Source organism: Amia ocellicauda, chromosome 19 (assembly GCF_036373705.1).
Source record: "Amia ocellicauda isolate fAmiCal2 chromosome 19, fAmiCal2.hap1, whole genome shotgun sequence".
Lineage (NCBI taxonomy): Eukaryota > Metazoa > Chordata > Actinopteri > Amiiformes > Amiidae > Amia > Amia ocellicauda.
The window spans coordinates 508,657-535,859 of NC_089868.1; the positions used below are offsets into that span (position 1 = coordinate 508,657).

General features: G+C 39.2%; 1 protein-coding gene across 5 annotated transcripts in view; it reads left to right on the top strand.

The window, feature by feature from the left end:
• Nucleotides 1–27,203, top strand: part of osbpl9 (oxysterol binding protein-like 9) — a 103,550-nt gene that overhangs the window by 3,189 nt on the left and 73,158 nt on the right. For all 5 annotated transcript variants that reach the window (XM_066692576.1, XM_066692578.1, XM_066692577.1 and 2 more), the window contains exons 2-3: nt 5,763–5,813; nt 20,954–21,032. In XM_066692576.1, the coding sequence (XP_066548673.1) occupies nt 5,763–5,813; nt 20,954–21,032 (130 nt within the window). The remainder of the gene's footprint in view (nt 1–5,762; nt 5,814–20,953; nt 21,033–27,203) is intronic.

Below are 27,203 nucleotides of genomic sequence, written 5' to 3' on the forward strand. Positions count from 1 at the left end.
AGCTGGAAAAAGGTCTTCATATTCCTCAAAATTTTCAATTGCTCAGTCAGTCAGTCAGTCAGTCAGGTTGCCCTCTGTTTTGACGTTATCTTTGGTGCAGATCAAGTGTGTCTGTGCTCCGCAATCCTCCCTTGTGAGGCAGCACGAGCACACTCATGCACCCAGATTTCTTAAGAGGGGATCCAGTTAACGAGACCATTTAAGTCAGGCTATCTTCATTCCTCGAAGACGTATAGAGGCAATTTATCAGGTAATTGAATCCAGCTAACGTCTGGTTAGTCTGAATTAGTTAAACCAGATACGAGGAACGGGGCCCATGGCTGGACGCATCCGCCAGTGGAAACTGGGCATTAGTGTTTTTCCTCTACCTTACTGTGCTCTGTGCTCCCCAGATGGGATGAACGGACTTGAGCCGCCATCATTTAAAAACACTGTTAATATGTGTGTGTTACAAGGGCCTTTATATAAAGTTAGTGCACTTTATCAAATTTGCATTTAATACGGTTATTACTGATGGATCTTCAGTATTTGAGTATCATATAACCTTTCCTTTCCTTATAAGTTACACCTGCATGTAAACGTGAGCCATTGTCTGATTAAAATGCAGGTATTTACCTTGTCTTTTGTTTTAGCTTGGCATCTGCCGCAGTGATCTGATCTGGGAGTGTTTTTGTTTACAACATGTAAATCATGTTCAGTCTATATGGGTCAATTGCAAACAAACTGAAATGAGCGTCTTAATTGGGGATGATCCCGTTATAGTATGCTGCTTTCAGTTCGTTGCAATCGACCATACCTATCAAAACTCATTCAATTATTCACTGACTCTCGAGTCTGGCTGATTCATTCGTCATAACAAGGAAACCAGGGGTCCGTTCTTCATACATGGATAAGTAGGTTAGCTGGCTAAGTTTCAGGATAACTTGGCATGAACTCAGGATTTTCCGTTCTCCGAAGCAAGCTTAAAGTTCAGCCTGCTATTTTTCCAGAGCAACATGTCCAGCATCTCAAACCTGTTCCCTGGCAGGTTAACTTGAAGTTAGCCGGCTAAGAGTCTGAATGTATATAATCCTGCCCAATGAAATCACAACTGACACACCCCAAAAAATGACGCACATTCCTAGCAGATAGATGTGGGAGCAATCTTAATAAGGCAAGCTTTTAGGTGAGAAATAATTATAAGAGATTACAGATTAAATCATACAGAATATTTATTTGAGCGTTACAGGTTCGGCTGGCAAGCTGATTTAAGATGATTTATTTAGTTGATTTATTAGGAGCAGGCATCACTAATTCCACCTGCTGCAGTCATGCAATGACAGACAGTGCCGCAGACCCTGAGTGTGGCTGCACTACTTATCCAGGGGTACATTCCTCTACACCAGTGGTCTCCAACCCTGGTCCTGGAGAGCCTCAGTTCACTACTCTTATAGGTCACCTTAAATCACCAGTTTCTAAATACTGGGAATACATGCCAGTTATTAATCAATTTAGCAACACAACTAAGGGTAATCTTGCCTTGAGAGGCTGAAGGTATTCAGATGATTGCTCCAATAGTTTCTAAATGACAGAATTTACCAAACCAGCTGCTTCATTGATCAGATAAATTGGTTATAACAGTAAACCACAAAAACCTGCTGGATAGGGGCCCCCCAGGACCAGGGTTGGAGACCACTGCTCTACACTGCAGTGTCAATTCTTTTCAGAAATTTTAATATAACCCCCCTTTATATCCATCCATCATTTAGTTGAATTAAATCTCCTTTGAGTTGTGGGAATAGTGTTATTTTAGTGTTGTTGTTAAAACATATTTTCCCTTCAAAAATAAGTAAGTTTATTGCACCAAAGTAAACAGGGATCAGTGAATAGAAAGAAATAATCAGATCCAGTTTAACACTATGTACTTGAAACCTTGAGAGTCCAGTGTAGACATGACCACTAAATATCAAAGTTCACAGTCACAGCCAGCTTCTTATCGAACAATTCCTTTTCCTTCTCCACCTTCCTCATCTTAAAGTAACTGTAATTCAGATAGGCCTAACTGGTCATTACTTTTAAGTAGGCTGTAATTAAGATCAAACACTGTACATGTTCCAACAGCCTATAAAATAGTTGATTTAAATTATATAATAACATAAGAGAGTTTACAAACGGGAGGAGGCCATTCGACCCATCATGCTTGTTTGGTGTCCATTAATGTGATGCAAGGATCCTATCCAGTCTATTTTTAAATGTTCCCAAATTGTCGCTTCAACCACATCGCTGGGGAGTTTGTTCCAGATTGGGACAACACTGTGTGAAGAAATGTCTCCTGTTTTCTGTCCTGAATGCCTTTAAGCCCAATTTCCATTTTTGTCCTCGGGTCCGTGTGTCCCTGCTGATCTGGAAAAACTCCTCTGGTTTGATGTGGTCGATGCCTTTCATGTCTCCTCTGTTCCAGGGTGAAAAAAGTTCAGTTTCCTCAGTCTCTCAGTAGGACATTCCCTTCAGACCTGGGGCCAGTTGCATAAACATAGACTAAGTCTTTGTCTTGGTATGATAATAAGTCCTACTAACGATAAACATTCACTGTTCAAATTAGCACTTGCAAGAGTCTTCAGATATATTGAATTAACTGTTCAGATGCAAAAGTTACAATTCAACATGGTTTCTTAACATGAATCTAATACTACTATTACTACTTACATGTAGTTTAGGCTAGTAGTTTCGAAAACACAAGCAGCTCTGTTTTGTTAGGCAGCAGCTGCTGCAATGAGCATCTCGGGGAGTTCACATGCAGGGGTTTTAACTTGTGAAGTGATGATGCACGGGCATGTTTGGCAAGAAAAAACGGGACAGGGTCAATCCCAAATACTCGAGTAAATCATGTGCATGCTTTTTAGTTTTTCCTCATTTGTACATTCCAAATATAAACTGTATTCATCTTATATATCCTTAAATGTCTGCATTATATAAGTGTAACATTTCAAGGTAAAGTAAGTTGCCGATGGAGGTTTCAGTGTTAGCAATGTTGTATTTTATGTTACTAATAATGCTCAAAGCTTTTTTCTATTATCATTATGATTTCTATCTTGTGTGTCTGTTGTGCACCGTTAGATACTTTACATCATGTTGTAATCCTACCTTTATAAGACTAATCCAAAGTATTAAAGCCGCAAGGCACATCTACCTGTTTAATTTGAACACGTTGTCACATGACAGCCATGGATTCCGTGATGGAAGTGTTTAAGTTTATTCTCACGCGTGTAAACCAGCCTTTCTGGCACTTTCCTGCAAAAACCGCACGAGTGCTGTATTAGAGCTGATTTGTGAGTGAGGTTAAAACACACACGTGAACTCCTCCATAGATGCCACCAACACTGAAAATACATTCACTTTGTACGGTGGTACAGAAAAATACACTTCAGTCTATCTTGCAAGGACAGGTAGTCGATACTGGTTCATTTTCCACAACAACAGCCTTTTCTTTCGTTGAATTATAGTTTCACCAAAATATGTAGTTACCTCCAGTGTTGTAGTTATAGAATAATATATAATAATAATATAGAATATGAATTGTTAAGTTCATAATCAGGCTTTATTACTTTTTCTCATCATATTATTTCATACAAATACAGTGCGAAAAGGAAATGTTTTAAATACATTTATTAATAATTGTACATATTTGGAATTGAGAAGCATGGGGTTGAAAGAGTGGCGCTGCTCCGCCTGGCTTCACTACACCCCTGTATCAGAGGCGGAGTTCTGCTTTAACGGATGTTAAAGTGCCAGAGCAGTGTTCTGGTCTGTGTGCTCCCACAGTATTACATCCCCATCTGTAACAATCGCATCATCCCTTCTCTCTGTAAAGTAACATCTGGGCCGTACTGAGTGAATGAGTGGACTGACTTCATGCATGTGCGTGTTGCAATGCTAGACAAAAATTTTGCTTCAAATTCGAATTTGTTTGGATTAGGAGTTCAGATTTGCTAAACGTGCGAAGTTCGACATCTGCCAATGTGGATTCAAACTTTGTCACAACCCTAGCCCAGGCAAGCCTCTTTCTTATTTTGCCATGTTAGCAATGGCTTTCTTACTGCCACTTGACCTGTCAAACCTGCAACTTGAAGTCGTCTCTTCACAGCTGAAACTGAGACTTGCTTACTTTGACCAGTGTTAAGCTGTGCTTGAGGCTGTTGTCCTGTGAGCCGCCTATCACGCAAGCTGTTGACTCTCAGAAACTTGTCTTCTGATTCTGTTGTGGCTTTGGGTCTGCCAGACCCGTCAGAGTTCCCTCCAGTTTTGCTGAATGCAACAGTGCTGCTGCCTTTTGATGGTGTAGGAAACTGTACTCACTGACACCTTGGCTTTCTTTGCAATTTCTCTGAAGGAAAGACCTACATTTTAAAGGGTTATAATGGTCTGTCTGTCTTCCTTTGTGAATTGTTAATTCCTACATCTTGGCCTTTTTCTTGTCATTATGATGGCAATATACTACTCCCTGCTGTACAGTACTGTCCAAATAATGCTTAAGAGGGTGTAGTAACAGTCTGTTCCAACACTGCTTTTATACAGGTGGAGGGTTTGTAAGTAAACAACAAAAGTTGGGACACCTGTAGGAATTGTTAGCATCAACTTAATTTACTTCCAATTTTGCAGAACAGCTGTAAGTTGTTAACCCATTAGCCTATTTGTACTTTGTACTACAATACTTTTTTTGTATTTAGATTTGTTTTGCTTTGGGCCTTGTATGGATTGACATCTAGCCCTTCGCTCACCAACGCACGTTATTGTGAGCGGCGCAGCAGTTGCCGCAAATCCCCTTACACACCGAACACGCAGTGAACACGGCAGGGCAGTCAGTGGATGGACTCTCGTTAAATCAAAGCTGTATAGACTTCTGTAAAGACAATTAATAGTAATCACACAACACATGCACTGTAAAATAGTATAGATTCAAGTAAATGTACCACATCCGGGTTTATGTAGGCCTATTTAACATCTGTTTTATTCGCTATGACAGTCGAGTTTTGATTTTAATTTGTGCTTACCGGTACAGCACTGTGAAATGTGATAATATAAAAGTGTTATAATAATAATAAAGAAAAGTGTTTTACCACTTCACCATCCTAATATGTATATAAAAAAAGAAACCTTCTGCATTATTTTACATTGCATTTTTATAAATTGGAAAGCAAACAAACTTATTATTCTTTAATTGTATACAAATTATAGCTATGTCTAAATTATTCAGAAGGTCATGGATCACTCAGTTTAGATTGGATAGGCTTGCTTTGTTCAGAACTACCTAAGGCTTAATCTGAATTATTTGATGTCCTATCAAACACAGAGAAGTTCAGATCCAATTATGTAGCATCGTTGTGTATTGGTACACTGTAAAAAGTTTTCCATCTTGACATTTTGAGCTCTCTACGGGTGTGTTGCTTCTACCAAAAAGTGGACGATCTTGTTTTGATCGGTAGACTGTCTGGTTCCATAATCTGTCATAATTAATGGAATTGGCACTTTTTTTTTTTTTAATTATTAGTAAGATGTTAATTTGTTAACACCTGTAGGATAACCACTGAATTCTATTAAACTACTAAAAATGCCCTAGTTATGATCATTTGCCTCCAGTATTAACTTTTGCAGTGTCAGAGTGTTTTTTAACAAAGGGAATGGCTGTTCATAGAGCTGCAATGCTACTGCTACCGCAGATGTAGAAGTTTCTTTTCAAACCTGCAAGGACCACTGACTTTAACAATCCTCTGCTTCTCTTCCAGTCGAAGGACAAAATGATGCGGGGTTCCAGAAGAGGCTGTGTACGACTTCGGGTGAGTTTCTGCCATCTTGCTCTTTTAATCTGTAGCCTATAGTATTTTTATTTTGTATTTTTTTATATTAATCTTTGGTTGAGTTCCTTGCAGAGGGTTTGTACAATTTCCTGACTCAGTTATTTTTGCTTCTCTACTAGTACAAATCCAAAAACTACTGTACAAAGTATAGGAATAGATTTACTCATTTGAATAGATGTACTTGAAAAATACTTCTTAAAAGTGATAATTTTCTGTTGCTGTGGTTGTTTTCTTTTGTAAGGTTTTTGCCACAATTTTGTCTAACACCCGGACACCCTGTGGGTGTTTATGCAGTGGATGTAAGACTAGGTAGGGTTATTGATTTGCGCTTACATAACTGTATTTGTGTGTGTATACAGGTCCATAAATATTTGGACAGTGACACAATAGTCATTTTGGCTCTGTATACCACCATAATGGATTTGAAAGGAAACAATCAAGATGTGCTTTAAGTGTAGACTTTATCTTTAATTTGAGGGTAGTTACATCCAAATAGGGTGAACGGTGTAGGAATTACACACATTTAAATATGTGGTCCTCCCAATTTTAGGGGCTCAAAAGTAATTGGCCAGTTGGCTGGTCCGCTGTCTCAGCTGTTCCATGGCCAGGTGTGTGTTATTCCCTCATTAGTTAAATTACAGGTAAGCAGATAAAAGGTCTAGATTTGATTTCAAGTGGGGCATTTGGAATCTGTTGCTGTTAACCCTCAATATGAAGTCCACAGAGCTGCCACTGTGAGTGAAGCAAGCCATCATTACGCTGAGAAATCAAAACAAACCAATCGGACATATAGCAATAAAAATTAGGTGTGGCCAAATAAACAATTTGGTACATTCTTAAAAAAGAAAGAACTCACTGGTGAGCTCAGGATCACCAAATGGCCCGGAAGACCATGGAAAACAACTGTAATGGATGACAGAAGAATTCTTTCCCTGGTGAAGAAAAATCCCTTCACAACAGTTGGACTGATCAATAACTAATTCAGATGGTCACAGATCACTCGGTTTTGATCGGATTTCTTTGCAAATAGGCTTGTTTTGTTCGGAACAACCTACAATTAATCCAGTGTATATTATTTGATGTTCTATCAAACTGAGAGGTTCAGATCCAATCATTGTGTATTAGTACACTGTAAACAGTTTTCCATCTTGACATTTTGAGCTCTCTAAGGGTGTGTTGCTTCTACCAAAATGTGGATGGTCTTGTTTTGATCTGTAGACTGTCTAGTTCCAGAAATAATTATCAATATTTTCTGACTGAGATTTTGTATTCCTACTCAGACCAAATATCTCCCGTATAAAAACTAATTTTTGCATATCGGAGAATGCTTTTTAATAATTTCAGAGTACATTGAGACATTGAACTGCGTAAGTTTCAGTAAAAGCTGGAAAAATGGAGGTGTTCTAAAACTTTTGACCGGTAGTGTACATACAGACGGGTGACGGAAAAACCAACATAATGTGTCTCGGTAAGGTGCCAGAACAGCTTCAGTGCTCTTGGCATAGATTCTACGAGTCTCTGAACTCTACTGGAGGGATGAACACCATTCTTCCAAAAGATATTCCCTCATCTGGTGTTTTGATGATGATAATGGTGGTGGAGAGCGCTGTCTAACACTTTGGTCCAAAATCTCCCATAGGTGTTCAATTGGGTTGAGATCTGGTGACTGCGAAGGCCATAGCATATGATTCACATAATTTTCATACTCGTCAAACCATCCAGTGACCCCTCGTGCCCTGTGGATGGGGGCATTGTCATCCTGGAAGAGACCACTCCCATCAGGATAGAAATGTCACCATAGGATAAAGGTGATCACTCAGAATAACTATAATGGTTTGCAATGACCCTTCCCTCTAAGGGGACAAGTGGACGCAAACCATGCATTTCTGTGTATTCTATACACCTGTTTGAAAATAAATATATATTTTTTACAAAGGAAATTTAATTGATTTTAACATGTCAATACATAGTGGTAGAAAAATCTAAAGGGAAGCAGATTTTGTAAGGAAGGGAAAATACAGAGAAGTCATTGGCATTAATGTCTTACTCCAAGTGATGCCATGTGTAAATTTCTGTAAATTCACTACAACTAATTACAGAAACAAATTACTGTAAAGTGTCATACTGTACATTTTCAGCAAATGTTTCCAGTACACTACTGTAAAATCTGAGAAGCTACTGTATTCATAGTGCTGCAGGATTTGAACCTGCAGTCTTTTGTATTATTAATGAGTGTCATACCTAGGATACTGTGTTTTACGTTACCTGCTTTTTTAGGCTGCACTTTATTCCACCCATACATTGATCAATAATCTCCCGATTTTGATTAATCATCTTAGTGCATTCTGTGCAGCAGCAGCTACAGACATGTATTTAGTCATGCATCCCATTATTACTGACTTAAAAAAAAGTGTGTGTGTGTGTGTGTGTATATATATATATATATATATATATATATATATATATATATATATATATATATATATATATATATATATATATATATATATAATCGCCAAGTATTTTATTTTCTCCCCCTAACCCCCACCCCCCAAGTTGGGGAGGGTGAGGAAGTATGACTGGAGTCCTCCAATCCCAACCACCCTTGAGTCACCCATCATTTTACACACTGCAGGCTATACAGCCCACGTGGGAGGTTCAGCGCCGATTGGAGGAGAGGCATGTCCCCCCGGTGGAGTCAGACGAGAAACCTGGCTGATTTAGCCCTCCGTATTTTCTTTTTAAGATTTGCAACCAGCTTGTCTGCTTTCAGAATTTGTTAGATATTGCTAGAAAACTAATAATGTGCAAAGCATATGAATCCTTTGCATCTTTTAGACTCATAAGTATTAACAGATATTACTTATGAGTTAAGAATTAGGAAGGGAATATCTACTAGAAATCTACCACAAAGATGACAAATCAGCAGTTTGTGGTAGATATTCCTTTCCTAATTCCTCCCACGTTAATTACTTGTTTGTTTTAAGATTAAAACAAAAAATGCTATTACCCAACTTAAGTGTTCCATTACGCAGCTCTCTATGTATCTAACATAAAAGTTTAGTAACTCGAACATTTTACATTAAGTCAAGTTTACATAAGTCAGGTGTTACAGTGCCTGTATTGTGATATCATTTCCTTAAATACTCTTATTAGATCAATAGAAAGAGGGCTTAGGAAAATCAACTTCTATTTTCCAGTTTGCATCTGCAATAATAGCAGATGTGTTGTAGAAAAAATATTTGATACCAGAATATTTGTATCCTTTTTTTTTTTTTTTTTTTATGGTGTCATGACATATTTGAATGCCCTTAAAGTTCTTAATTCATCCTCAGAAAGCACCCAACTGCTGTGTGGTTCTGATGAGGGAAATCTTAATCAATCAATCCAATATTTTTTTATTTTATGTAATACATGGTTTATGATTTATTTATTTATCAACCTGTAAAGTGCTCTGTGGCTGCTTTGCAAATGGCGCTATACAAATATAAAATATGTGGGTGGGTCTCATCGGCTCCAAGGGGCAACCATTTGCTGGAACCCGAGAGAGAGACAAGTAAAGTGCCAGAGGGGTGGAGACTACAGGCTATGTTAATGTGAAACATTTTTCAGAAACATTGGTGGCAGGAAGTATGTGAAGACTGGAGGGGAAAGATAAACCAAATAAATAACTTCAGCCTGGACTTATATTTATAATGAATTTCCATGCACTCTTAAAATAAACCAGATGTATCCCAAATATATTCCCCAAACTATAGTAAATTATAAATGTCATTGTGTTGCAAAAAAGAATCTTAAAGATATAATGCCTGTATATACTTATTTTTTTGTTGAATAAAATGTGATAAAACAGTTACTCACAATATGCTTTTTCATGGCTCAGCTTCAGGAACTCTACAAATGTGACCTTATAATGCAACTTCTAAGTGGTCTCCTGGGTTTCTTTACATATTTTGGTCAAGGTTGTACATATGAGTGCTCTAAACAACATTAGTAGGCCTGTATCAGGATATTACATGTTCAAACATTTTAAGTATTGTTTTTGATAAATATGGCCTTGGGTACAGTACTGTGCAAAAGTTTTAGGCAGGTGTGAAAAAATGCTGTAAGAATGTTTTCACAAATAGACAAATTCTTTGGTGTGACCACCCTTTGCCTTCAAAACACCATCAATTCTTCTAGGTACATGTGTACACTTGGTTTTTGAAGGAACTCAAAAAGCTGGTAGGTTGTCTGTGGATTTAGGTAGCCTCCGTTGCTTCTCTTTCTTCATGTAATCCCAGACAGACTCGATGTTGAGATCAGGGTTCTGTGGTGGCCATACCATCACTTCCAGGACTCCTTGTTCTTCTTTATGTTGAAGATAGTTCTTAATGACGTTTGCTGTATGTCTGGGGTCGTTGTCATGCTGCAGAATAAATTTGGGGCCAATCAGATGCCTCCCTGATGGTATTGCATGATGGATAAGTATCTGCCTGTACTTCTCAGCATTGAGGAGACCATTAATTCTGACCAAATCCCCAACTCCATTTGCAGAAATACAGCAAACTTGCAAGGAACCTCCACCATGCTTCATTGTTGCCTGCAGACACTCATTCGTGTACCGCTCTCCAGCCCTTCGGTGAACAAACTGTCTTCTGCTACAGCCAAATATTTCACATTTTGACTCATCAGTCCAGAGCACCTGCTGCCATTGTTCTGCACCCCAGTTCCTGTGTTTTCGTGCATAGTTGAGTCGCTTGGCCTTGTTTCCACGTCGGAGGTATGGCTTTTTGGCCGCAAGTCTTCCATGAAGGCCACTTCTGATCAGACTTCTCCGGGCAGTAGATGGGTGTACCAGGGTCCCACTGTTTTCTGCCAATTCCGAGCTGATTGCAATGCTGGACATCTTCTGTTTGCGAAGGGAAGTAAGCATGATGTGTCTTTCATCTGCTGCAGTAAGTTTCCATGGCCAACCACTGCGTCTACGGTCCTCAGCGTTGCCCGTTTCTTTGTGCTTCTTCAAAAGAGCTTGGACAGCACATCGGGAAACCCCTGTCTGCCTTGAAATTTCTGCCTGGGAGAGACCTTGCTGATGCAGTATACAGTGAGGGGAAAAAAGTATTTGATCCCCTGCTGATTTTGTACGTTTGCCCACTGACAAAGAAATGATCAGTCTATAATTTTAATGGTAGGTGTATTTTAACAGTGAGAGACAGAATAACAACAGAAAAATCTAGAAAAACACATTTCAAAAAAGTTATAAATTGATTTGCATGTAAATGAGGGAAATAAGTATTTGACCCCTTCGACTTAGTACTTGGTGGCAAAACCCTTGTTGGCAATCACAGATGTCAGACGTTTCTTGTAGTTGGCCACCAGGTTTGCACACATCTCGGGAGGGATTTTGTCCCACTCCTCTTTGCAGATCCTCTCCAAGTCATTAAGGTTTCGAGGCTGACGTTTGGCAACTCGAACCTTCAGCTCCCTCCACAGATTTTCTATGGGATTAAGGTCTGGAGACTGGCTAGGCCACTCCAGGACCTTAATGTGCTTCTTCTTGAGCCACTCCTTTGTTGCCTTGGCTGTGTGTTTTGGGTCATTGTCATGCTGGAATACCCATCCACGACCCATTTTCAATGCCCTGGCTGAGGGAAGGAGGTTCTCACCCAAGATTTGACGGTACATGGCCCCGTCCATCATCCCTTTGATGCGGTGCAGTTGTCCTGTCCCCTTAGCAGAAAAACACCCCCAAAGCATAATGTTTGCACCTCCATGTTTGACGGTGGGGATGGTGTTCTTGGGGTCATTCCTTCTCTTCCAAACACGGCGAGTTGAGTTGATGCCAAAGAGCTCGATTTTGGTCTCATCTGACCACAACACTTTCACCCAGTTCTCCTCTGAATCATTCAGATGTTCATTGACAAACTTCAGACGGGCCTGTACATATGCTTTCTTGAGGAGGGGTACCTTGCGGGCGCTGCAGGATTTCAGTCCTTCACGGTGTAGTGTGTTTCCAATTGTTTTCTTGGTGACTATGGTCCCAGCTGCCTTGAGATCATTAACAAGATCCTCCCGTGTAGTTCTGGGCGATTCCTCACCGTTCTCATGATCATTGAAACTCCACGAGGCGAGATCTTGCATGGAGCCCCAGACCGAGGGAGACTGACAGTTATTTTGTGTTTCTTCCATTTGCGAATAATCGCACCAACTGTTGTCACCTTCTCACCAAGCTGCTTGGCGATGGTCTTGTAGCCCATTCCAGCCTTGTGTAGGTCTACAATCTTGTCCCTGACATCCTTGGACAGCTCTTTGGTCTTGGCCATGGTGGAGAGTTTGGAATCTGATTGATTGATTGCTTCTGTGGACAGGTGTCTTTTATACAGGTAACGAGCTGAGATTAGGAGCACTCCCTTTAAGAGAGTGCTCCTAATCTCAACTCGTTACCTGTACCTGTGTTGTTATTCTGTCTCTCACTGTTAAAATACACCTACCATTAAAATTATAGACTGATCATTTACCTTACCTTACCTTACCAAATTTTGTTGAGTTCCTACAACAGCTTAACTCATATTGTTGGTCTATATTATGGAAAGCTTAATTGAAGGTGCAGTTAAGGTAATAATTAAATTACTTCATATTTCAGTAATGATAAGCAGGTTGCTGTAACATGAATATTTCGCTAATGAGAGTAACTGAATAGCCTATGTAGAGAGCAATAGTATTTGAGTTCATGTTTCATGTTAATCAAATAACAATGTAAATTGTATAGATATGGTGCAGCATCAATATCAAAGCTTAGAGCACTAGAAATGTTTCTTGAATTTAAGTTAATCAGGGCTGGTTTCAGGCACAGGCTTTACGGGAGGTCACCTAGGCCGACATCCATCCAAGGGGTTGAGATTAAAAAAATATTACTTGATTTTATGCCTAATATTGTCTACTTTTGAATTAATATAAATATGATAATTGATGTAGTTGTGGCTGAAGACCTCTAGACCCTCCTCAGTACCATTTACTCTCATAATAAATCGCATTCCACGGCTTTACTTAAAGCTGGTATTTGCGGTTGCCAATACAAAATCTTGACTATGCCTTTTTTTTTTTTTTTATGGATTTTTGACCTCAGCTCTTCTATCAGGTGGGTCAAAATCAGACATTTGCAGTTAAACAAATGAATAATGTTTAAGAGATAAAACAATGGCTTATTTAGTGGGGAGGGGCCTCGGGGAAATGGAAGTTTTGAAAAATGAATTATTTAAATCATGCCCAAGACTATCCCTGAGTTCCGAGGTTGGAGTGGCTAAACCATCTCCATTAACGTCTTTACCTCAATTTGACTGATATCCAGCTTCAACAGTGAAAGTAAAACTGGAGCTGAATCTATGATTTTGTTTTGCAAACTTTCCTCTGTAAATCATCAGATTGAGAACCTGAGATTCACGGGTCAGGAATTTCAAATTGGAGGCAAGAAAATTAACATGCAGTGCACCTTCAGTGTTTATTTTCTTTGGTGTATATGAGGACAACTTTCTTTTATTGCCATTTTGTTGAACAAAAACAAAAACAAAATCTGAAAGGAAGGGGTAGCAGGATGGGTAGTCTTCGTTGACAATGAAGTTAATTATCTTCCAGAAATCAAAAAGTTTCTGATTTAAACAACTGTCTTCAAAGTTCTTCTATCATCTCTGCATTCATGAGGCGGGTGGGTGGAATCGGACGCAAACCAGTTGATATGTGACCAAAGTGGGTCCTAGATGTTCTGTTGGTCGCAGTAACTACACAGTTCTGAGAACCCTAACGGATTTTTGTAATTGTGCAAGTTACGACATCAACAGAGTGTATTTGCATATTTGCCATTTCACAACAGACTTATGGTATGCTTGCTCATCTGTCCATAAATACCTCAAACTAATTGTTGGAGATGTTCTTGATTTAATTTAGTCGGTACTACAGCAGACTTGAATTCACCTAGAAACTCCAACATCAGCAGCGGAAACAGCTTATTTCCATTGAAAACACATTTGTAGGAGGGGCACTAATCATAAATTCTGCATCCTCAACAATTTTTTAAAAAAATACATGGTTTATCATTTCAAAGAACACTATACACTATACTAAGGCTGGGCGATATGACTTAAAAATAATATCTCTATATTTTTAGGAGTATGGGCGATACATGATGTATATCTCAATATCCAAACAAGCCACAAAATAAGACCAAAGACCTTCAAACTACAAGTATTTTGTTAATCCTTCAGTAAGCAAAACTAACAAATACTACATGCAGGCTGTCATGGTAAATATATGCAGAATGCAACACATTACAGGGCAAGTGGTGTGTGATTACTATTACGTGTGTTATGTTGTTATGGGTATAATATACACGTGTGGTGTGTGTGTGAGTGTATGTGTATATATATATATATGCGTGTGTATATATATATATATATATATATATATATATATATATACACTCACCTAAAGGATTATTAGGAACACCTGTTCAATTTCTCATGAATGCAATTATCTAACCAACCAATCACATGGCAGTTGCTTCAATGCATTTAGGGGTGTGGTCCTGGTCAAGACAATCTCCTGAACTCCAAACTGAATGTCTGAATGGGAAAGAAAGGTGATTTAAGCAATTTTGAGCGTGGCATGGTTGTTGGTGCCAGACGGGCCGGTCTGAGTATTTCACAATCTGCTCAGTTACTGGGATTTTCACGCACAACCATTTCTAGGGTTTACAAAGAATGGTGTGAAAAGGGAAAAACCTCCAGTATTCGGCAGTCCTGTGGGTGAAAATGCCTTGTTGATGCTAGAGGTCAGAGGAGAATGGGCCGACTGATTCAAGCTGATAGAAGAGCAACTTTGACTGAAATAACCACTCGTTACAACCGAGGTATGCAGCAAAGCATTGGTGAAGCCACAACACGTACAACCTTGAGGCGGATGGGCTACAACAGCAGAAGACCCCACCGGGTACCACTCATCTTCACTACAAATAGGAAAAAGAGGCTACAATTTGCACAAGCTCACCAAAATTGGACAGTTGAAGACTGGAAAAATGTTGCCTGGTCTGATGAGTCTCGATTTCTGTTGAGACATTCAGATGGTAGAGTCAGAATTTGGCGTAAACAGAATGAGAACATGGATCCATCATGCCTTGTTACCACTGCGCAGGCTGGTGGTGGTGGTGTAATGGTGTGGGGGATGTTTTCTTGGCACACTTTAGGCCCCTTAGTGCCAATTGGGCATCGTTTAAATGCCACGGCCTACCTGAGCATTGTTTCTGAGCATGTCCATCCCTTTATGACCACCATGTACCCATCCTCTGATGGCTACTTCCAGCAGGATAATGCACCATGTCACAAAGGTCGAATCATTTCAAATTGGTTTCTTGAACATGACAATGAGTTCACTGTACTAAACTGGCCCCCACAGTCACCAGATCTCAACCCAATAGAGCATCTTTGGGATGTGGTGGAACGGGAGTTTCGTGCCCTGGATGTGCATCCCACAAATCTCCATCAACTGCAAGATGCTATCCTATCAATATGGGACAACATTTCTAAAGAATGCTTTCAAGCACCTTGTTGAATCAATGCCACGTAGAATTAAGGCAGTTCTGAAGGCGAAAGGGGGTCAAACACAGTATTAGTATGGTGTTCCTAATAATCCTTTAGGTGAGTGTACATATACACAGTATGATTTACTGCCACATAACCACAATAACACAAGTAACAGTGATCACGCAACACATGCGCTGTAAGGTACAGATTCAGGTAGATTTAGCACAGCCGGGTTTACAGTGGCGCATTAACATCTGCTAGACAGAGACATTTCTTTCTGACTGTCATCTCGATTCTGCTTACAAGTACAGCACACGTTAATACAAAATAGTTATATTAATAATAATACAACTGTTGAACCACTTCACCATCTTAATAAAAATAAAACGATACTTTCTGCATGTGTTTGCATTGCTTTCCAATTGATTAAAATGCAAACAAACGTTATTATTAATGTTATACAAATTATATCAGTCTAAATTAGCGGGGGTGGGGGGTGCTGGCAGATCGAGTTTAGCCCGGCGACGAGAGCGGGGCGGACCATGTGCGCTTGCGCATTAAAGTGTCTCTTGCTTGTGTTGGTTATTGTGTCTCTTCTCTCTCCTCATGTCTGTCTGTTTCTGAGGCTCATTTCTTGCCGCATCCAGCACGTGTGGAAGAACCGGGAAGAACACAAAGCGTCCTAATGACGAAAAATACTGCCGTAAAGATTGCAGTTTGCGACACTATGATATAAACGATATGAAACGATAGACGTTTTTCTATCGTCATACGATACAGTGAGGGGAGAAAGTATTTGATCCCCTGCTGATTTTGTACGTTTGCCTACAGACAAAGAAATGATCAGTCTATAATTTTAATGGTAGGTGTATTTTAACAGTGAGACACAGAATAACAACAAAAAAATCCAGAAAAACGCATTTCAGAAAAGTTATAAATTGATTTGCATGTTAATGAGGGAAATAAGTATTCGATCCCCTATCAATCAGCAAGATTTCTGACTCCCAGGTGTCTCTTATACAGGTAACAAGCTGAGATTAGGAGCACTCTCTTAAAGGGACTCTCCTAATCTCAGCTCGTTACCTGTATAAAAGACACCTGTCCACAGAAGCAATCAATCAATCAGATTCCAAACTCTCCACCATGGCCAAGACCAAAGAGCTGTCCAAGGATGTCAGGGACAAGATTGTAGACCTACACAAGGCTGGAATGGGCTACAAGACCATCACCAAGCAGCTTGTTGAGAAGGTGATAACAGTTGGTGCGATTATTCGCAAATGGAAGAAACACAAAATAATGGTCAGTCTCCCTCGGTCTGGGGCTCCATGCAAGCTCTCACCTCGTGGAGTTTCAATGATCATGAGAACGGTGAGGAATCAGCCCAGAACTACATGGGAGGATCTTGTTAATGATCTCAAGGCAGCTGGGACCATAGTCACCAAGAAAACATTTGGAAACACACTACGCCGTGAAGGACTGAAATCCTGCAGCACCTGCAAGGTCCCCCTGCTCAAGAAAGCACATGTACAGGCCCATCTGAAGTTTGCCAATGAACACCTGAATGATTCAGAGGAGAACTGGGTGAAAGTGTTGTGGTCAGATGAGACCAAAATCGAGCTCTTTGGCATCAACTCAACTCGCCGTGTTTGGAGGAGGAGGAATGACCCCAAGAACACCATCCCCACCGTCAAACATGGAGGTGGAAACATTATGCTTTGGGGGTGTTTTTCTGCTAAAGTGACAGGACAACTGCACCGCATCAAATGGACGATGGACGGGGCCATGTACCGTCAAATCTTGGGTGAGAACCTCCTTCCCTCAGCCAGGGCATTGAAAATGGGTCGTGGATGGGTATTCCAGCATGACAATGACCCAAAACACACAGCCAAGGCAACAAAGGAGTGGCTCAAGAAGAAGCACATTAAGGTCCTGGAGTGGCCTAGCCAGTCTCCAGACCTTAATCCCATAGAAACTCTGTGGAGGGAGCTGAAGGTTCGAGTTGCCAAACGTCAGCCTCGAAACCTTAATGACTTGGAGAGGATCTGCAAAGAGGAGTGGGACAAAATCCCTCCTGAGATGTGTGCAAACCTGGTGGCCAACTACAAGAAACGTCTGACCTCTGTGATTGCCAACAAGGGTTTTGCCACCAAGTACTAAGTCAAAGGGGTCAAATACTTATTTCCCTCATTAACATGCAAATCAATTTATAACTTTTTTGAAATGCATTTTTCTGGATTTTGTTGCTGTTATTCTGTCTCTCACTGTTAAAATACACCTACCATTAAAATTATAGACTGATCATTTCTTTGTCAGTGGGCAAACGTACAAAATCAGCAGGGGATCAAATACTTTTTTCCCTCACTGTATATATCGTCATATCGCACAGCCCTACACTATACCTATCACTGCAATGCTTGTAAACGGCCTAGTAAAGGCATAACTTTAGAAATTTTTGGAGTATCATAACAATGTAATTTTTCATCTGTAATATTTTCTCACTACCGGTCAACCTGGGCAACAACGTAATACATTAATATGAATAATATTATCCATTAATATTACAGATAAAATGACAAGTTCAAGTTAAAATACTGACAAATATGCCTTTCATCATTACCGCAAACTGAAGTTCTCATTACCGAAATACATATCATAAAATAGCGGTAATGAGAAAATACATTGCAGTGATGAGGAGGCCTAGTGAAAAATGCTAACAATAGGGGTAGCCTTTTTGACACGGCAAAACTTAATGCATCATCTTGTAGAGCATTTTAAAGACTCATATTGATCAAAAATGTATAATCAAAATAATGATACCAATTTATCATCAGTAGTGGTAATGAGAATCTATAGTGTCGGGAACAGGGGGTTTAGATACAAGTACATTTTAGTGAATAAAAGTGAGGAGACTAGCATATTTTTAATCCATCTTTGATCTTCTCCTCTTGTTGATGCATCATGGGAGAATAAAACCTTATTGACAATATTGTTATGATATTGACAGGGCAATGAACAAATATTGTGGTAATGAGAAATTGGTTGATGGACACCATGTTTTTTCATTATATTATCCATCTGATGATTTTTTAAATAAATTATTTGTATAGACTATTGGACATCTGACACAACATACACTGCAAGACAGAACACATGTATATCTGTTGGATTAAGGTTTTACCATTTAGTTTCATAATGTTTTTTTATATTCAAATCATCACGCCCATGGTTCTGGTTTCATGAGAATCACCCTTACGAACGAGAGGAGGCCATGCGACCCACCGTGCTCATTTGGTGTCCATTAGAATCCAAGGATCCTATGTAGTCTATTTTTAAATGTTCCCAAATTTTCAGCTTCAACCACATTGCTGGGGAGTTTGTTCCAGATTAACATTACCTCCCTTGTTCTAAATTCTACACTTTTGACAATATACTCTAACATTGTTTGCATTTTTTATTGCTTCCCCACGTTGTTTGGATGGAGAAAGTGAGGAGTCCACGTAGACTCCTAGGTATTTCTCATGCTTTAATTCTTCTAGTTCTGTTCCTCCCATATTGTAATTATAGTGGACATTTCTATTACCTGTATGTAATACCTTGCATTTGTCCACATTGAATTTCATCTGCCAGGTGTCGGCCCACAACTGAATATTATCTAAGTCCCTTTGAATAACCTGAGCTGCCGAGATTGTATCTGCTGAGCCACCTATTGTAGTATCATCTGCAAATTTGACAAGTTTGCTAACTATCCCAGAGTGCAGATCATTAATATAGATTAGAAAAAGCACAGGCCCCAAAACTGATCCCCGTGGATCTCCACTAACAACCTCACTCCAGTTAGATGCAACTCCTCTAATCGACACCCTCTGTTTCCTATACATCAACCAGATCATAATCCATCTACTTACGTTACCCTGAATACCTACACCTTCTAATTTAGGATCATTCTTTGTTGTGGAACCTTATCAAAAGCTTTCAGAAAATCTAAGTATATCATATCATATACTTTCACGTGATCTACAGCTGCAGTTGCATGTTCAAAAAAGTCTAATAGTTTATTAAGACATCTGCCTTATCTAAATCCATGTTGACTATCGCCAAGAATATGGTTTTCATTAAGATGGTCCTCTATATTCTGTCTAATAATTTCTCCAACATTTTACAAGTAATACAGGTGAGACTAATTGGCCTGTAATTTCCTGGCCCAGTTTTGTCCCCTTTCTTGTGGATAGGTATGACATTTGCCATCTTCCAGTCAGTTGGCACATCCCCTGTTCTAAGTGTCATTTAGAATATTTGAGTTAGTGGCCTAGAAATAATTTCCCTAATTTCTTTAAGTACTGTTGGAAATATACCATCTGGCCCAGGTGATGTGGTTTTTAATTCTGCTAGTCCCTTTAGTACCTCCTTCTCATTTATCCTGATTTCTATTATAGTTTGACTGGACTGGTTGTTAACCTGTGGCATGGTATCTGATTTATCTTTTGTAAAAACTCTGTGAAATACTCATTTGGAACATTTGCCACATCTTGTTTGTTTTCTGTGATACTTCAATTTGTGCCCTTTTATCTGTTTCACTTCTTCCTTTATTGACCTCCTGCTGTTGTAGTATTGAAAAATCTCTTTGCATTAGTTTTAGATCCAAGAGCTATGTTTCTTTCTATTTCCCCCTTTGCTTTCCCAATCCCTTTCTTAAGATCTCTTTGCAGCTCAACATATTGTTTATATTTTGTTTTGTCTCTATCCCTTTTGTATGCGCTATACAACATTTTCATTCTTTTGATGTATGCAAAAAAATATCTATTAAACCATTTTGGCCAATGTTTTTTTGTCCTCAGTTTGCTATGTTTTGGTACAGATTTAGTATATTCTTAAAATATAACCATCCATTTTTAACTGAATCTGTATCCAGTGTGATCCTGTCTAACACTTCCAAGTGCTGCATCATACCATCAAGGTTTGCTTTTCTAAAATTGTAGACCATTAGTTTAGACTTGGTCCTTGTTTTTTGACAGTATGCCTCAAAGCTAACCATATTGTGATCATGGTTTGCCATTGGTTCTCTAACTAGTGTCACTCTGACTGACTCTTTCTTAGTCATTTGAAAATATCAAGTCAATGCATGCCCTCTCTGGTTGGTTCCCTGACAAATCGAGTTAGAAAGCAGTCATTTACCACCTCAACCATTTATATTTCTGCTTCTGTAGTCCCAACTGGGCTTTCCCAGTCTGTGTTTGGGAAATTGAAATTCAATCTGAATTGGGTGGTCTGTGAAACACTCCCACCACTAATCCTCCTTTTAAAATCTAAAATGAGGATAATAAGGTAGCAATTCTAGGGCATACAGGCTGATATCTGCATCATGTTAGAGAGCTCTGCAGTTTTTTTTTTTTTTTGGATATATATAAACTGCTGCTGATCTGTGTGCACATTCACCTTCCCCCTCTCTCTATGCCCAGCCTCCCTCCCCCAAATCTGCCTGCCTGCGTGCGTGCATTTGTGTTTGTGAGAGCGAGAGAATGAGAGAGAGTCTGTGACGTTCCCTTCAGCCTCTCTTTTGTTTCCTAGGGAGCCGTGATTGGTATTGATGACGAGGACGACAGCACTTTCACCATCACCGTGGACCAGAAGACATTCCATTTTCAAGGTGAGCCATGCGCTTACCATCTCCTCCTCCTCTCGTCAGCTGCTTGTCAGTCAAGGCATCTGCAAACCTCATCAATCACCTCGCCTAGGCTCGTCTTTAGTCTAGCTGTAGCTCTCATGCACTCTCTATCGCTTGTGCTCCCACTCTCCCTCTCTGCATTTTTTTTCAAAAGAGGATCATCTTATCTGACCACACATACACACTTACAGAAACAGACTTGTCAGTGCTGTAATCTGCAGGATGTAATGAAAACATAGCAAGAGTTCTGTGTGATTCTAAGAGACGACAAGGAGTAAAGGATGTGCTCTCTCTCTGGCTCTCTACTGGAAAGAATGGAGATGTTTTTTGGGTGTTTTTTGGGGGTATTTGCATTACTTTGCAAACCATAAGATACCTGCTGTACTTTTTAAAGCTGCTTCCACCTTCAGTGGCACAGGATCTGCTTCAGGTCTACGGGACGCCCTATCCCCACAAACGAAAGTTCTCCAGCCCCGCTTCATGGAGAAGTGATGCTCCAAGGACACCTCTCCAGGTCTTTTACCTGTACCATCCTTTTGCCAAACCATCCTCACTCCATCCCTAACCTCATTGCCACTCTGTCCATAAATTGCCCAGTGCCTCTATGCCATCTCCCATTGCTATGTTTCGACATTGTATGCTGTGGCTCTACAATAGGAAGGGTAAGGTCATGAGAAAGTGATGTTTCTTTGCGTGTTTACTTATTTGCTTTAACACTCTTCCTTAGGAATGACTGTTCCCAATACTGTTGTGCTCAGAGAATGCTTAATCTGTGCATGGCTTTACGGTGCATGTATGAATTAATTTCTTAATCTGTTGTATCTGAGATGGATGTTTTTTTCCAGAGCTGTTGGAAAGATAGTTATATCAATAACTTAAATATAAATCAGATAAATCTGTGAAAGCAGAAATCGTCCTAGTTTGAAACCTTTGAGATTTCTCATGTGATATCCAGTTGTTTTGTCCCTCATTTGGACATTTTCTATGGGATTTAATTAGTCTGTTTAAAATAATTTAAAAAATGCTTTTTGTTTTTCCTATTATTGGAATTATTTCAAGATTTGCTTACAGCTAAACAGCTGAAGTATATTGTAGAAATGTCTTACAGATTTTTCAGCACCAACTTAAACCAAGTGTGTGGTGTGTGTGTATATATAAATGTTTTAAATACTTTCTTAGCAGTGTGCCAACTTGAATTTAGATGGCATGAAAAACACCTTGAATGATTTAGCTGATAATAGGAATTACTGCCTCGGAGTTAATCCCTTTCCTTTCAATTCCAATACAGTACATTTCTCTTGAGTTTTGCTTCCATTTCATATTGCAGATAAACTAAACAAGTGCTGTTCTTCTGTTTTTATTTTAGCCTTTTAATAGCTTATAGTGTTAAATGCAGCAGCATTCTACATTTTGGTATCTTTCATTAAGCAGATTTAAATTAGATTGACTGGATATTTTTTAATACTTAAGTTTTCCTTGATAGACTTGATTCTGGAGTTTTGAGACTAGAATTGTTATTAAATGTACATTTGATGTAGTCATACAAAACTGAAAAAATACCTTGTTTAAATGCAATGGTATGTAGTCAACACAACATATTGCATATATATGTCTGTGCAGAATGACAGGATGTCCTTAATACCATCTCTCCCAGAATTGACAATCCTGAACTAATAGTGTCTGTTTTAGCCCAGGCTTGTTTGTTCTGGCAGATATGCTGTTTGCTTAAGTTAACTTTTTCATTTAAATTACTGTTGATGGTGAAGATGTAAACCTTGCTCAGCTGTGTCTCTGGTTAGATTGACCTAAATAAAGTTGAATCTTATTTGTATTGTCTAATTGTCTGTTGCATATGGGTTCTACCATTCATCTTAATTAGATAACAATTGCTATTTACTTTGAGGTAGTATCAAAGTAAAGTACTACACTAGAAAATATGCACTTTGCAGCAGGAGTTGCTTGGACACATGGTTGGGCATGCTTTTATTTAAATCAAAAGAAAATATTCTATACGGAATTGCTGAAAAATCGGAGACAATAGGTTAATCGTTAATAATTGCCTTGAAAGCACACATCTGTGGACAGTCATACTTCAAATACAACCTGCTCAGTATTCTTTCATATGCCAACAGAATGTGAAAGTTGCTTTCGACACTCTTAAGATTTGTTATTATATTCAGATTACAAATTTTGTAACTGTATTCCATTAGGGTTACTCAGATCAGATGGGTATTTTGATTACAGATACATTACGAAACTTGTACAACTGTAGCAACCATCATAATGGACCAAGTAAGAATTTAAGAGCCTAGGCAGGGGCAGGGCTCCTATGCAAACAACCATAATCGGCAAACTATTTTAATGGCATTATTGCTGACATGGAGATTAATCTGCTGATGCTGTGTATAAAGTTTGTAATACAGTGTCTACACTGCAAGGTTGAACCTGCCAGCATGATTCTTATCAATATTCTGTGGTGCGTTTACACTCTGGGGTACATATGCTCCTGTGGAGAACAGATGAGGGGGCCGAATTGTGTCTCTGTGAGGCTGGTACACCCTGCAACATATTGCCATGTATGACGTGGTTTCTGTTGCTGGGTGTAGAGTGCAGCATTACTGTCCAAATGTCCACGGACACGCAGCATGCTACTAACTACATTATGTCACCTATGTATGGAAGGTATCTATGTACAGTACTGTGCAAAAGTTTTAGGCAGGTGTGAAAAAATGCTGTAAAGTAAGTGCTTTCAAAAATAGACATGTTAATAGATTATATTTATCAACTAACTAAATGCAAAGTGAGTGAACAGAAGGAAAATCTTCATCAAATCAATATTTGGTGTGACCACCCTTTGCCTTCAAAACAGCATCAATTCTTCTAGGTAAACTTGCACAAAGTCAGGGATTTTGTAGGCATATAGTCAGGTGTATGATTAAACAATTATACCAAACAGGTGCTAATGATCATCAATTCAATATGTAGGTTGAAACACAATCATTAACTGAAACAGAAACAGCTGTGTAGGAGGAATAAAACTGGTTGAGGAACAGCCAGACTCGGCTAACAAGGTGATAGTTTACTGTCAAAAGTCATACTCCGTGGCAAGACTGAGCACAGCAACGAGACACAAGGTAGTTATACTGCATCAGCAAGGTCTCTCCCAGGCAGAAATTTCAAGGCAGACAGGGGTTTCCAGATGTTTGGGCCAACCTACCTGCCAAGTTCCTTCAAAAACTGTGTGCAAAGTGTACCTAGAAGAATTGATGCTGTTTTGAAGGCAAAGGGTGGTCACACCAAATATTGATTTGATGTAGATTTTTCTTCTGTTCACTCACCTTGCATTTAGTTAATTGATAAATTATAATCTATTAACATGTCTTTTTTGAAAGCATTCTTACTTTACAGCATTTTTTCACACCTGCCTCAAACATTTGCACAGTACTGTATGTACAGTGCCTTGTGAAAGTATTCACCCCCCTTGGCATTTTTCCTATTTTGTTGCCTTACAACCTGGAATTAAAATAGATTTTTTGGGGGGTTTGTATCATTTGATTTACACAACATGCCTACCACTTTGAAGATGCAAAATATTTTTTATTGTGAAACAAACAAGAAATAAGACAAACTTGAGCGTGCATAACTATTCACCCCCCCAAAGTCAATACTTTGTAGAGCCACCTTTTGCAGCAATTACAGCTGCAAGTCTCTTGGGGTACGTCTCTATAAGCTTTGCACATAGACCCACTGGGATTTTTGCCCATTCTTCAAGGCAAAACTGCTCCAGCTCCTTCAAGTTGGATGGGTTCCGTTGGTGTACAGCAATCTTTAATTTATACCACAGATTCTCAATTGGATTGAGGTCTTGGCTTTGACTAGGTCATTCCAAGACATTTTTTTAAATGTTTCCCCTTAAACCACTTGAGTGTTGCTTTAGCAGTATGCTTAGGGTCATTGTCCTGCTGGAAGGTGAACCTCCGTCCCAGTCTCAAATCTCTGGAAGACTGAAACAGGTTTCCCTCAAGAATTTCCCTGTATTTAGTGCCATCCATAATTCCTTCAATTCCGACCAGTTTCCCAGTCCATGCCGATGAAAAACATCTCCACAGCATGATTCTGCCACCATCATGCTTCACTGTGTGATGGTTTTCACGTGGTGATGAGGTGCTGGGTTTGCGCCAGACGTACTGTTTTCCTTGATGTTTGGGGAGTCTCCCACATGCCTTTTGCTAAACAGCAAACATGTTTTCATATATGGAATCGTTAACAAAGGTTAACCCCTTCAGCTGACAAGCCCCTCTGGAACCCCTAAAAGGGCACCAAATCCGTGTGCTTCTCTTTAATCCCATTTACTCTTCACTGTTGTTGTTTGCCAAGTGTTTAGTGTCCCATGAAAGCTGAGACTTTCTAACGATGTGAAGCATTCTCTGGTGTGAATCATTTGTTTTTTATAACCCTCCCCTCTGCATTCTGAAATGGGGGGGGTGGGGGGATACTTGTTCTGAGTAGGAATACAAAATCTCAGAAAATATTGACAATTATGACATTCTGGAACCAGACAGTCTACTGATCAAAACAAGACCATCCATGTTTTGGTAGAAGCAACACACACCTGTACAGAACTCAAAATGTCAAGATGGAAAACTCTGTTTACAGTGTACTTCTCTGTGTTTGATAAGGACATCATTCAGATTAATCATTAGGTAGTTCTGAACAAAGCAAGCCTATTTGCAAAGAAATCCGATCGAAACTGATTGATCTGTGACCGTCTGAATGAGACCCAACCACCCCCTGGAGCAGACTGCGTGTTTTCACCACCGGGCCATGAATGACAGTGGGTGACATGGAAACTTTAAATTGGATCTGTTTGAAAATGAAACGCGCTGGTACCAAAGAAAATAAGCTTTCAAACGATGATCAAACAGGTGACTGATCAAGGCATTGATCCAGAGACCTGGGTTTGCAAATTGATCGAGATTGCATTCCAACAGAAGTTTATTATTCAAATGTAAAAATCCTGACTTCAGTGCATATTTGTCAACTTTTCTCTGAGAGCCACATTTGAGGGATCCATGCTAGAAAATGTCTGCTTTGCATGCTTACAAAGAAAAGTAAATATCTGCAGATATATCGGTAATCAGGATTTTGCTACCCAATTATCGGTATTGGACCCAAAAATTTTGTATTTGTCGGGCTCGGGTATTTGTAACATGCACAGTGTTCTCAACTTACATTTCCCAGTTTTCTAATTTACATGAAACAATTAAAAGGAGTTGATCAGAATTATAGCCAGTACTACATTAATATATATACCAATACATGTTCTTATTAGGATATACTTGGAAAGAACCTAAATCAAATATAAATTGGCTACATGTATTTTGTAAGGCAATCCAATGCTTTGCTTGAGTGCTTCTTATTATATTGTAACCCAGCTACAGGCAAAGGTGTAAAAGCTTTCTCCGGAGTCCTCAGTCAGGGCTCTTTCGTTCTCTGAATGGCTCTTTAGGTTTTAATGGCTAGAGTGCAGTAAGCAGGCTATATGAGGTACTTTACTTTCTATGAATAGAGAAGCATTAAGGCATAATTGGGTTTTCTGAATAGTCTCCTGCACTTCAACAAAGGGTATATTTCATCTGTCTGCTTCTAGAATGCAATGACACATGACTACTGCTGTAAAACCTTCTATTTTATTTTTGATTATTACTTTCCTCAATAAATAATGGTACTGAAAATGTTAACATTTGCTGCAGATCCATGAGCAGTACATTTAATCTGCTGAACACTTTTAATTTTGACTGAAACGGAGTTGTAGTAACCAGTTTATACCATTTGTCATGTTCAGATCATGCTCAGGTGTAGCTAAGCTGGACTGTTTGAGATAAGGTAGTGTGGCATTTGAAATTCGGTTAGTCCCAACTAAATCAGGTCCAAGTATCACCATTTAAGCATGTGGAGCACTGCTCGATGTAGGTTAGAAAGTGCCATACGTGAGAAATTACAGCATTTAAGCTATTGGAAATTATTACATTTCATTTAAAGCAGCTAACTAAACCTAAGCAGATCCAAGAGACTTCCAGTATTCTTAATAAGTGACTATTGGAAGAACAATGAAATTGCTAGGTGTTACTGTCTGTTTCTAGAACACAGTGA